The 13,869-nt window shown below is 40.6% G+C and overlaps 1 protein-coding gene across 5 annotated transcripts in view; it reads right to left on the bottom strand.

Moving 5' to 3' along the window:
* Nucleotides 1-13,869, bottom strand: part of bcl11aa (BCL11 transcription factor A a) — a 213,038-nt gene that overhangs the window by 71,624 nt on the left and 127,545 nt on the right. For 4 of the 5 annotated variants that reach the window (XR_013578681.1, XR_013578680.1, XM_078556907.1 and 1 more), the window contains exon 3: nt 3,154-5,039. Coding sequence is in view for 3 of the 5 variants with exons in the window: in XM_078556907.1 (XP_078413033.1) it covers nt 3,154-5,039 (1,886 nt within the window). In the remaining 2 variants the exon portion in view is untranslated. Of the gene's footprint in view, nt 1-486; nt 5,040-13,869 lie in introns of those variants that run through there. The other variant, XM_078556906.1, reaches the window with a different exon arrangement.

Raw genomic sequence — 13,869 nt, 5'->3', positions numbered from 1 at the left:
CAACAATTAACTCTAAATGTATACATAGCGTGCACAAATATTAAGATTAATAATTTACTCTGGGTGGTGGAGGTAAGAGAAATAGATGTCAATTAATTGTTCTATCTGGGAACTTTGTTAGTAACGAAGAATTATACTATGCTTCACTCATTTTCAATAAAATATGACTTAAAAAATTTTGGATTTTCAATGGTCTATACAATCTAGCCATATCTCCGGGGTCCATGGAGGATGCAAATCTGCATATGCACTCTGTGAATTTGCTGGTTATCTGATATGTTGAACCCTTACAGAAGACAGGCAATTTTCTCCAGCATGCTACCAAAACTTATATAGGTCAGAGAAAGGGGACACTGCAGAGAAAAACCTTAGCTGGAGCAAAAGCTACTTATTTGGAGTATGCCATATAAAAACAAATAACTAAATAAATTTAAAAATTAAAAAAAATGAAGAAAGCAATAAATAAGCACACACAAGGTTCACCAATTAGCTTTAAAATTTTTATTAATTTTTTTCATAAAGGGACAAAATGGGCATGTGAACAGGATAATGCAGACAACTGCCAAAACACAGACAGTGGTTTCCAATAGACTCCTGAACTTAACACAGACCAGAAACAAATACAATAAAAGCCAGGTTGTAATGACCTTTGGTCATCTAAACAAAGAAAAAAATTAAAAAATAAAATGGAAAAAAGATCAATTTAGTGCATCCGTTTTGAACAGCGCACATAAGCAATAATAAATAGTGAATCCCATAGTAAAAGATAAATTTCAAGTTACAACAACAGCTTTTATTACAGGAATAGAAAAGGCCAATAACAAAATATTCTGCATTGCCATTTACAAAAATGTATTGACTCAAGCGGCTTTAATATGCTTTGCATATGAAATTTTCCCAATCTAAATATAAAGCACCATTTAGTTTTTGGCAATGAAAAAACTGCAAACATTTAATTTACTGCATATGAAGTTAGATGCTGGAATGTAGTAGGTGAGAGGTTAGGAGACAGAAGCACACTACAGAACAAACATTAGCTTGCAGTACTGTATACAGTATGGCAGCAGGAAGGGAAAGATATGTACAACCATTCGCTTTGACCATTGGCGTGACTTTCTAAAGTTACCCCCAAGTGGCCGTTATACGACCTTTATCTATACAATGTCACGGGTGTGTACTTTTTTTTGTTTGTTTGTTTTTTTTGTTGAAACGTACAAATAATTCGCACTATATTATCCTGCCAAATTAAAAAAATATACTGTGGCAGCCTGTGTTTTTTTTCCACTACCAAAAAAAGGTACATTGATACCTTTAAAGAACAAGCAACAGTTAAAAATACAAGCTTCAATATAAATACTATAGTGCCTACACTAGGTGAACATTTATTTCAAATAACCATTCTAGAAATACAGAAAAGTAGAGACCATAAATGTGTTTAGCATAGGAATCAACATGTGTGCATTTTCCTATAGTTAAGTACTATATATATATAATTTTAAACCTTTCCCCAATGTGAGTTTTATACAACCTGAAGAGCTGTGTATCCAAGGCAGAGTATCCACTAACTGTATAACATGTATGAGTCTTGACAACCACCAAGACACTGGAACCCTAAAATATAGTTCTCCCTAACATAATGAAGTGTCTTTTTAAAAAAAAACCTTACCATTTATACTTTAAAAAATCTGTACAAAAATTCTTGCACTGTAGGAGCGAGATTATTTATTCTAAATCAACTGCAGTCCCGTTATCGTCCACTGAGGAGACGTGCTGTTAAATCGTGTTTCTTTATATTTTATATTCTTTTTAAGTTTAGCCAGGTGCACTATTCTAGTCAATGACTGGCAAATTGACACTAAACAATCTGTTCATTTTTCTTTCCTTAGTATTTTAGTAAGTTTTTTTCCCTTAATTATATGTTTGTAAACTGGGAAAATTGTACAGTGCACTTAATTGTCCTATCTGAGCTGTCTTTTATCCTTTTGTCTTTTTGCTCAGCCTCTGTACCCCTGATTAAAGAAAGGGCATAGAAGTCACAAGCGGAGTCAAGTGCGATTTAAGTACAAGCTGGGGGTGGGTGGGTGGGTGAGCTGGTACGAGCATTAATGTATCATCTTTTTGTTTATACAACTGCCGTGTGGTGTATGAACCAAGCATGACTTTAGGGATCACAGATGGATACTGTGACATTAATGAAATTGTCAAGATTTTTTCCTCCTGTTTTGTTACTTTCATTTTGCTTCAATATTGAGAATTGGTTAACTCACTGGTAGCCAAAACAATCAGGTGCATGATGTGGAACCATCACTTGGGTCAACACAAACCCAAGGCTACTCCTCCAGCACTGAACTGAAGAATAGAAAGAAAACCAATACAGTTTAAATAGATGCAAGGCACTCAGATTATTCTTATTCCTTTAACCAAACAATGGTATTCATCCAATCATCTTCATCAAATTTGTTTTCTTCTCCAAAAGTCAAGGCCAGCAATTGTTATGTTCTAATTTAATATATTAACCCTTTGAGGACAGATTTTTCTTTTGAAATAAACGGCTTTAACAGTGCGAATTCCAGTCTGTCCATAGAGGGTTAAACAGAGGAAGAAATGGGGAAGAATGTTTCCCCTCATTTTTGTTTTCCCTCTCTATGTTACAACCTAAACTGTACATGATATGTGTTACAGGACACTATGCAGCATGGTAATCTTCTTTCAAAAACCAAAAAAAGATCAGAGAAGGGTAGTTACTCAACACCAACTGAGGACAGAATTAAACTGCCGAACATACCATACATGCTGTCTAAAAAGAAAAAAAACAATAACATACACAACACGTAAATTATTGCACAAGAGAAAGGCTCAAGTTTGCGTAAATGCAATAGTATTGCCCCGATACAAATCATGCATTCATCAGTGACATTAAACCAGTCGTGCTGGCATCAAGCACATGTTCCTTACGTCCTCAGCTTCCACTTCGTTTTGATCACAAGAGAATAGAAAAAGCTATAGGGAACTTGAGCATCAATACACCTAATCAGTTTTTATATCATTATTTAACAAGCGCTCACTGTGCCATTTTTTCATGTGTTTCTCGAGGGTACTATACACGCTAAAAGGCATCTGACAAATTTCACATTTGTAAACGTCTTTCCCCACCTGACCGTGCGTTTTCATGTGTCGCGTGAGCTTGCTACTCTGGGCACAGGCGTAGTTGCACAGGTCACATTTGTATGGTCTCTCGCCCGTGTGGCTTCTCCGGTGGACTGTGAGATTGCTGCAGTTCTTGAAGATTTTGCCGCAAAATTCACACGTGTCACTTCGCTTGCCCTCTTTGGAACTGGGCCGCCCAGGACCAGGTCCAGTGATGTGGGGCGTGCTTCCACCACTTCCTGTGCCACTCCGACCTGAGATCCCACCGTCCATTTCTCCTGGAGGAGTGGAAAAGCGTAAACTTCCATTTTCTGAAGAGTGCTCAGATGAAGTTGCAAAAGGTGATTGTCTGGAGTCTCCAAAGCTGAGGAATGGGTCTTTCATCTGTCGTGAGGCAGCATAACCAGCAAGCCACTGTGAGTAAACATTGTCCGTGGGAGCCAAAGGTGCTGATGGCAGGTCAAAGTCTTTCTCAAGTTTAATGCGTTTGGAAAAAGGGCTGAGGGAAGTCGGGCTTCCCAATATAGGCTTCTTGGTTAAGCCCCCAGAGGCCGATTCACCTGGAGAGGAACCTCTACCGTTGACTGTACCATCATCTGTGCGATCAGATTCACCAGCAACTGAATCTTCATCATAAGTATCCCTCTGAACTTCTGCTTCAGATGAGTGATGAGTCCGCTTGTGTTTCTCAACAAGAACTTGATGGAAGGCCTCACCATAATGCTGCATTGTATTCATGGCAATGCTATGCATCACTTCAGGCAGAGACCTCTTCTCCTCTACAGGCCTCGAGCTGTTTTCATGGTGACGCCCACCCTCGAGACTGACACCAAAGGCAAAATCAGACCTATTTTCATTTTCAGGTTCCTCCTCTTCTTCCTCCTCCTCCTCCTCTTCTTCCTCTTCCTCTTCCTCCTCCTCTTCATCCCCATTTTCTGGAATCATATTGGCATCTGTTTCACTTTTGTACTTGGCTACTGCAGACTTGAGGGCACTGCTGGCACTGCCAACAAGGTCACTAGTACCCGGTTCAGGAGAGCTTGCGGTGGAAAGTCCATCGTCTGACTTGACTGTCATGGGTGAGGACTTGTGCAAGTGTGTTTTCATGTGCCTCTTTAATTTGCTGGCCTGAGTGCAGGCGTGATCACAAAGGTGGCACTTGTATGGTTTCTCACCGGTGTGGCTTCGGCGGTGCACTATTAAATTGCTCTGAAACTTAAATGTTTTCCCACAGAATTCACAGGATTTAGACTTGAGCACAGTCTGGGCAGGAGGTGCTGCGGGCTGGAGGGCTGGGAGGGGTGGTGTGCTGAGAAATGGGGATTTGTTGCTCGACTGGAATGGTTGCAATAGCCTTTGCATAGGACTAGGCCGGTTCGGTGACAATGGAGGAGTGGAGGTGTTGCCAGCCAATTCTCTAAGTCTCCTAGAGAAATCCATGGATGGTGGCTCGATAGGTATGGAGTTAAGACGCAGTACCCTGTCAAAGGCACTGGTGTGATGTGCTGCCACCATAGCCATCTCCTCAGCACTCAGCCGATCCATTCGATGCTGGTCTAGGTGATGCCGGGGTGGAGGACTAAACAACGGAGGTGTAGGGGGAAAACGGCCTTCTCCAAGCCCTGAAGTTTCCCGTGAGACAGGCCCAGACATTCTCAGCAGGTTGAAAGGACTATTGTCTGCTACGTGAAGTCCATGAAGTGGAGGTTGAGGGGCACAGTCTGCCCCAAGTCCTGAAGGAATGCCAACCCGTGGGGTTAAGGGACTTCCATGCTCAGTCTCCAAATAAATTCGGAATCCATGGGTGTTCTGGGCATGTTGGAGGAGAAACCATGCACTATTGAATGGCTGTTTGCAAGTTGTGCAAGTGTAACTGCTCGGCTCATCCTTTCCTGCAAGAGAAAACAAACAATGTCAGCATGAAGGCAACTGAATACCAGGCTCAACTGCTATTTTGAAACATTTATTGAAAGGAAAAAATTTTGAAGAAACTCACTACCCAGATTTTATGGAAAATTAAAAAGCACCGTGAGGCAACTTGAACTAAGCCAAAATGGTCAAATATATTCTCACCATTCAAAATGGCTGTGAACATTTCTTTTTTATCTGGTCGATCTAGTCAAACTACTCAGGATACTGCCCCCCTACTTAAGTCCCCCTGACTACAGAGCAACTTAATTTGCTGCCTATCATTTTTTAGGGCAAATTTCTAATATGTAAATTAGATATCAAAATAGAAGGTAAATTATCCACTTAGACTCAGGATGTAGAAACAACAGTTATTAAGATTTTTAACAGCGCAAGTGCCTGAATGAAAGCCATGATCCTAACACCCCTAACCACCTATTCTGCCCTGCCCAATTTTGGAGGTGGCAAAAGATAAGAATTGTATATGTTTTATTTTATCTTTCCTCCTCTCCTGAAGTCAATGGCACATGTTGAAGAAAGGCTGTACATGTTCGGGTTTTGAAATGCAACAATAATACATGTCCTATCTGGCTTGCTGTAGTCATGTGACCTCTGCCACGAGGGAAGCTCTATAAGCTACCATTTTAGATGAGTTCAATAAAGACCTACGATGAGAAAGCACTGCCACCTTTGAACTCGAAACACGGTGTTGGAAGTGGAGCTAAAACAGAGTTTTGAAACCCTGAAAATGCTGCAGAGAAGCTACAACTCAGAAAGGCACACAGAAATATTCAAATCTGCTGAAGCGAGGCAAGGAAAAGCAAACACAAACTGAAGGTTACAAGTAAAATACTGGGTGAGTTAACATGATTTTAAATTTTCCACTCCCCACTCAAGTAGAAATGAAGGGTGATATGTGGCAGAACAGGCAGTTTTTCCATTTGCGATGGCAAAACTATGAGCTGGCAACAGATTTAATTAACAAGCCAGAGCCGATAAGAACAGCCACGCTTGCAACACTGCTGGAGAGGGACTGCTACAAATTGTTTTCCACCCTAAATCTAACTGATGAACAAAGAAAACAGACAGAGGTTTTGAAAGGCTTGAACGCAAGCTTTGAATCACAAGTGAACATTACTTATATACGCTATGTACTCAACACTAGAGCTCAAACTGCAAACGAGCCCATTGAAGAGTATGTGACTGTAGTAACACAGCTTGCAGAATTGTGAATTTGGACAGCTAAGAGATTATCCGATTAAAGACTGAATAGTCATAGGCCTACGAGACCCCTCAGTGACAGCAAGTCTACTGAAAGAGGAGAAATTTATGTTCAGGAAAGTGATAAACATGTGTAGAAGTGCAGAGCTTGTAAAACGTCAGTTAGAGCATATGTATGGCAGAGCACACCAGGAGATACATTATGCTGAGAGAGATTCCAGGCTGAAAGAGCAGAATAATCACGGACAAAGGGAAGGATACAAATACTGCAGATGACATCATACAAAGGAAAAGAAGGATTACCCAGCATGAGGTAGGTAGTATTTTAACTACAAGAAACAAAATCATTTCATAAAGTGTTTGGCCAGAAAGAAGCAAAACAAGCCTATATAGATGGCCATTGAAGAGATATCAGCAGAAGAGTCTGGTGACGCACTATATATGACACAACAGGTTGGTTCCATCAAGTCTGTAGATGAAAAATGGCTTGTAACTGTTACAATGATGACCGCAGGAGAGTATCAAGTGAACAAGAAGTGTCAGATAGACACTGGTACATCATGCAACATAATGACCAATGACCTTCAAAGACCTGTGTGAAGTACCTCAACATGGCAAGCCAAAACTGAAGCATTTGAACACTATACATCATCTCCGCACTATCCCCAGTTGAATGGAAAGGCTGAGGTGGTAGTGAAAATCACCAAAGGAACCATCGAGAAATCAAGCAAATCTAAAACAGATGTACACAAAGCAATCCTCGATTGGAGAAACGCACCAACTAAAGGCATGGAAAGTAGTCCAGTCCAAAGACTAATGTTACACCGCACCCAAACTACTACTCCAATAGCAAAAAAGCTACTGAAACCAGAAGTAGTAACAGGCGTGACTGAAAAAAATCAAGGTGAAATAGCAGAAAGCCAAGCTTCAGTTTAACAAGACAGCCAAACCATTGCCAGAGCTGAGCATTGGAGTGCCAGTCAGGGTGCAAACAGTCAACGCTCTCAACAGAAGTCAGCCCACGTGGAAATTTGGGACATGCATAGAGAAGTTATCATTGTGACCATACGCGGTGGAAGTGAACAATCAAATATACAGCCGCAACCACAGGCATATACGCACAACCAGCAAAGCTGTTCCTTCACAGCAATCAGCCGGTCAGGGAGAAAGGATCTCACCAGCTGTACTGATTACAAAACGACCATCAATCTCAGAGGTCCATGTGTCCCCAACAATGGAAATGGAACAACTGGTACCACAGGAATGACACTCCCCAGAGAGGGAACATCATCCAGGTGAACAGCCAATGACAAAACACACGCATACCATTAAGAGATCTGCACGATTTAAAGACTATGTATGGAATACGGGTGCAGAGACTGACTGGTAAAACAAACAGTTGTTAAAGAATGAGAACAATGTGAGTATAGTGGGTAACTTTGGTAACTCACAGTTACACATGATCGTGCATGCAAATTTGCCTTTTGTTCATTAGGAAAAGGGGGATGTTTGTGTCTTTTGTTCGTTATTAAAAGGGAGGACATTTGGGTTTTGAAATGTAACAGCACTACATGTCCTGTCTAGCTTGCTGTAGTCATGTAACCTCTGCCATGAGGGAAGTTCTGTAAGCCACCATCTTAGATGAGTTCAATATAGGCGTACAATTGCATACCATTTGCACTGCAGTCTTTGAACACAAAACAGTACAAACAGTGATCACCCTCTAGGATCTCATCCAGCTAGCAATTTCTCATATGAGTCAAGGCAGTGAGTGCTGGCCAGAACTCTAGCCAAACGTTCACCTCCATCAATCCAAGGCTGCAGAAGTCTCTAACAGCATCCCCACTGCTGACTACCTGCAAGCAAACAACTCAGTGCAGAGCAGATATTGAACCTGTAATCTGCTCATCTGTATGGCTCATCTGCAGAATATAATTACCAACAGGGCCATCAGGGAGCTGTGTATCTAATTCCTATTGAAATAAGTAAACAATTGATTGGAATTGTAAGGAGATTATATTACACAGAATGAGCAATACTTCGCCCATGAATCTGAAGAGGAAAAAGTAGTGTGATCCAACTGTTTTGCAAGTATAGTATGCTCTAATCAAAGGAAAGAGAAATAGCTACACATCTATATAAATATATAAATAGAAGTGTATAACAGAAGATGACGCTCCATGATGAAGGTAGACTCACAAATTACATTATGTAGCACTAGCTGATGAAAGTATATTTTTTATTCATTCATGGGATGTGAGCATCATTGGCAAGGCCAGCATTTGCTACTCATTCCTAATTACCAATGAGTGGTGCTGGTCAGCTGCCTTCTTGAGCTGTTGCAGCCCATGTAGTGTAGGTACCTCTACAATGCTGTTCAGGAGAAAATTCCAGGATTTTGACCCAACAACAGTGAAGAAAGCTTAATGTATTTGAAATTTCTTTCCCTGTTACATTAATGGGGACACTGACTCATTTATTGGAGATTTGATTGAGGTCTTCAAAATAATGAAAGGACTACATTCAGTCTCTGTGGATTGGTTATCAAGCTACGAAGATTGTGAAGGACCGGGGACATAAGAATAAGTTACATCACCACAAAGCCTGGTTAAGAGTGAGGAGGTGCTTCCTTTCACAGTCAGTGACCTCTGAAACAAGTCGAGCACATGGAGTGAGTGTTAGCCTGCTGCAGCATTAAAAGTTCTCAAGTGTGCCCAACATAACCTCACACAGAAGGCAGGTGGCATTGGAGAAGAAATTTTGTTACAATTATGAGGTTTATAAAATTACATTTTGGGGCTGTAGTTTTAAATTTAGGGTAATTGAAGGGTGTCATGTGACTTGCTCCAGAGTCTGCCTGGCAGTCAGCCTGGGTGGTTTGATTGTTAGGGATCAAAGGAAGGCTTAGATTGTTTCACTGAGAAGAAGGTGGAAGATATTTATGCTTGGAGACAATGGCAGCAGTGTCTGTGTTTACCATGAGTAGGCTCTGAGTCTTCCGAAATCCCAGAAAGGTGTTGAAGGTACCAAGTTATAAACTGTGCTGTAAACTGTCCGTTTACTTCCAAGATGAAAGGGGGTTGAGAACAAAGATGGCTAATTAGCATTTCTACCTAGATACAAGATTAGATAGAAAAATAGAAACATAGAAAACAGAATCAGGAGTAGGTCGTTCGGCCATTCGACCCTGCTCTGCCATTCAATATGATCATGGCTCAATACCATACTCCCGCTCTCTTCCCATCCCCTTGACACTTTGAGTCTAGAAGTCTATCTATTTCCTTTCTAAATATATTCAGGGATTTAGCCTCCACATCCCTCTGTGGTAGAGAATTCTACAGGTTCACCACTCTCTGAGTGAAGAAGCTTCTCCTCATCTCAGCTCTAAATGGCACACCCCTTGTCCTGACATTGTGACCCTTTATTCTAGAACTCCCCAGCCAGAGGAAATATCATCCCTGCATCCACTCTGTCCAGCCCTGTCAGAATTTTATACGTTTCAATGAGATCCCCTTTCATTCTTCTAAACTCCAGTGAATACATGCCTAGTCGGCCCAATCTCTCCTCATACGACAATCCTGCTATTCCAGGAATCAGTCTGGTGAACCTTCGCTGCACTCCCTCTATGGCAAGTATATCCTTTCTTAGGTAAGGAGACCAAAACTGCACACAATACTCCAGGTGTGGTTTCACCAAGGCCCTGTATAGCTGCAATAAGACATCCTTGCTCCTGTACTCAAGTCCTCTTGTAATGAAGGCCAACATACCATTTGCCTTCTTAACTGCTTGCTGCACCTGTATACTTGCTTTCAGTGATTGGTGTACAAGGACACCCAGGTCCCTTTGTATATCAACATTTCCTAATCTATCACCATTTAAATAATATTCTGCCATTCTGTTTTTCCTACCAAAATGGATAACTTCACACTTATCCATGTCATAATGCATCTGCCATGTATTTACCCACTCACTCAACTTGTCTAAATCACCTTGAAGACTCTTAACTTCCTCCTGACCACTCACATTCCCACCTAGTTTTGTGTCATCAGCAAACTTGAAAATATTACATTTGGTTCCCAAATCGTTGATATATACTGTGAATAGCTGGGGCCCAAGCACTGATTCCTGTGGTACCCCGCTGGTCATTCCGCCTGCCATTCCAAAAAAGACCCATTTATTCCTATACTCTGTTTCCTGTCTGCTAACCAATTCTCAATCCATGCCAATATATTACCCTCAATCCCATGTGCTTTAATTTTACACAATAACCTCTTATGTGGGACTTTATCAAAACCTTTCTGAAAATCCAAATATACCACATCCACTGGCTCTCCCTTATCTATTCTGCTAGTTACATCCTCAAAAACTCCAGTTGGTTTGTCAAACATGATTTCCCTTTCATAAGTCAATGTTGACTTTGTCTATTAGCATTGATATTTTCCAAGTGTCCTGTTATCACATCCTTTATAACAGATTCTAGCATTTTCCCTACTACTGATGTTAGGCTAATCACTTTGCAATTCGCTGTTTTCTCCCTCCCTCCTTTTTTAAATAGTGGGATTGCATTTGCCACCCTCCAATCTGCCGGGACTGTTCCAGGATCTACAGAATTTTGGAAGATGACAACCAATGCATCCACTATTTCCATGGCCACCTCCTTTAGTACCCTGGGATGTCGATTATCGGGCCCTGGGATTTATAGTCTTTCAGTGCCTTTAATTTCTCCAGCACTGTTATTTTAGTAATACCAATTTCCTTTAATTCCTCCTTCTCACTAGATCCTCAATTCCCTAGCATTCCTGGGAAGTTATTTGCATCTTCTTCCGTGAAGACAAAACTAGAGTGGTTTCACATTGTCATGGGGAATAGGGAATAGGAAAAAAGGTCCCAGGATCCCGGAATTTTTTCGGTCGCACTCGGGACCTCCCGATGGACGCCAAACCCCCACTCTTTCCCCATCTTGGCCCTCCTTGCCTCGGCAGCTAATGTCAAACCGGCTGAGATCAAATTACAGGCTCTCCTACAAATCAATGACTAGCTCAGACAGACAATAGCAGTTCTGTGTGGTCAGCAGAGGGAAGAGACTGCTTGGCTTTGCGAGCTACCACAGCCAGATGTGGGAGGGAGATGGTCTCTCATCAAAGAGACACATCCTGCAGCCATCTAAGGATTCTGGGAGAATCATCCTGGCATGGCCGGGAACAGAATCATCGGAATAGGCTTTGCTGCTAGTCGATTTAAGGAACTCTCTGAAAATTGGGGCAAGTGCCTGAAAATGGTCACTCAAAGTTACTACTCAGTGAAAGGAGATGCAGGAACCCATTGGAAATTGGGAGCAATTGTGGACTGTTTCCAAAAGGACTGTGATTCTGGGGAGAGTGCAACAGGTGATTAGTCTAAAAGGGGAATGTTACTCTCCGTAGTTTAAAGTATAAGTTGTCTACAAAATGAAAATGGTATTTAGTTAATAGAACTTTTATTCATTTGTTACAGTAAAAGTTTTAAAACGTGAAATTTTGACCTGTTATTCTTTAAGTTGTTAACAGGAAGTTAAACGTTATCAGTCTCTATGGAGATCATAACAACTTTGGTTTTCTTCAGGAGTTTTCCAGAGCGCTTTTTCCTAAATCTTTGCCTCTTCCAGGATGGTTGCCGGAGAGAGATAGGCACAGTGAGGGTACGGGACGGGAATGATAATGATGGTGAGCATGGGTGCTGTGGCTTAGTTGGTGAAAGCACTTAAACAACAGATCTTGAGTTCCAAGTTGAGTGCCTTTATCCCATTTTTCACAAGTGGCTTTGAACCAGCCCGAGAACGGGTTGAGAACTTATAAAGTCTGGTGGAAACAATTACATTTGAGAAATCATTGAGAATGAGGTGCGAACATCAAAAAGTTATGCCATGAGAGTATAGACAAGCTCAATGGATCAGTCTTTTTCTAATCTTCATTTTCAGATGTTTATAAAATAAATTAAATGTTTGTTAGTATCCCACAGTGCAATATGATGGCCATAGTTTCTCTTAGAAGGTTGGCTCCCAATATGACATCAGGCGTTTAAACTGCAGTGATCCTTGATTTGGAATAAATCAGGATCTAAGATAACTCGTAAACCTACTCATAAGTGGATTCTAACAAAATTAGAACTGAAAACTAAAAATATTACTGATAACAATATGAATTAATTTCAATAAAAATGTTAACTTCATGTCTAAAAACCCTTACGTGATTCCTCAGATAAGTATTTTCTAGCAGTAACTCGGCTCCAAATAGATGATAACAGAATAAGACCTGTCTGGATGGAATGCTATTCATTTTACTATTTTCTATGAAACATGGTAATGATCTATAATTTATACTACTTATGCGAATCCCTCAGATTATTTTATTTCTTTGGGCCAGACATTAATAAAATAAACCTCAATTGGAACTACCAGTCAATGCTATCAGACTACTGGACAATAAGTAAAGATCTGTGGAAGAAAATAGAAGCGTTTTGAAGTGTGAATGCTAAGATGTATGCTTAAAATTCCATATACAGACCATAAGACAAGTGAAGAGGTGCTTGAAATTGCAAATTGAACTCTAAAAGTGACATCCTGAAAAGAAAATGTCAGTATTTCAGCCATTTGATCAGAACTGAAAAACTAGAGAGATCTCTTCTCAGGGGAAAAGTGGAGGCCCGCAGAAAGAGGGATCGACCTAGGCATAGTTGGAGTGGTTGCAGGCGAGCTACAGTGGAGGGACAATAAGGATGACGCAAGACAGACGGACATGCCTTGACAGATCTCCTGGTAGGAGTAGCTACAAGCAGTAACAGAAGTTACCATAACTGAACCCCAATTTCCTCAATGAATTGTTAATGATTAGAGGCACTGAGGCAAAATGATTTAAAGTCTTTTTCTCTCTCTCTCTCAAACTTACAGATGGAAAATGAACATGAAACACAAATAACTGTTATTATACATTAATCCAATGATATATGTCTTGATATTTTCACTCTATCCTTTTCACTCTATCCTTTTCACATCTTTAAAATTGCCTAGAAATATATTTTAAAAGTAGGATTTCCTAAAAGAATCAAATGCTACTTGTGCCAATTGGTGGCAAAATTTTCATCCATCTTGAGTTCCTTATCAAATTCCCTCTCTAAAACTCTTCACCTTCTTACTTCTGTATCTTTAGAAATCTTTTCAAAATCCATCTCTCACCAACCTTTAGAAATTGCACCATAATGAGCAGATACCCATTTACATTACATGTGTGTAGCATGATCAAGCTGATATTTAAACCTGCGCTGGACTTTTTTCTGAGACTTGCACCCAGATTCCATATAGGAACTAAATGAATGGAACTGATGACAGAGAGTGCCAACTGCAGCATTACAACTACAGAGTGCAAAGTGACTAGCCCTGACAACCACACCGTGTGTAATTCAAACTCCAGCCAGGAGTGAGTGGCAGAGAATTTAGACTCTCCCTTCACCACCAAGTGCCTTGTTCTCAATCTCCATCACTGATGCAAAGGTTCTGGTTTAGAATTTACTGCAATGTAATTTAAGCATACACAAGATTTTCAGTTCATATTGAAAGGC

Source organism: Cetorhinus maximus, chromosome 14 (genome assembly GCF_964194155.1).
Source record: "Cetorhinus maximus chromosome 14, sCetMax3.hap1.1, whole genome shotgun sequence".
Classification (NCBI taxonomy): Eukaryota; Metazoa; Chordata; class Chondrichthyes; order Lamniformes; family Cetorhinidae; genus Cetorhinus; species Cetorhinus maximus.
The sequence above is the reverse complement of the archived record's forward strand: the minus strand, read 5'-3'. Positions and strand labels throughout refer to the sequence as shown.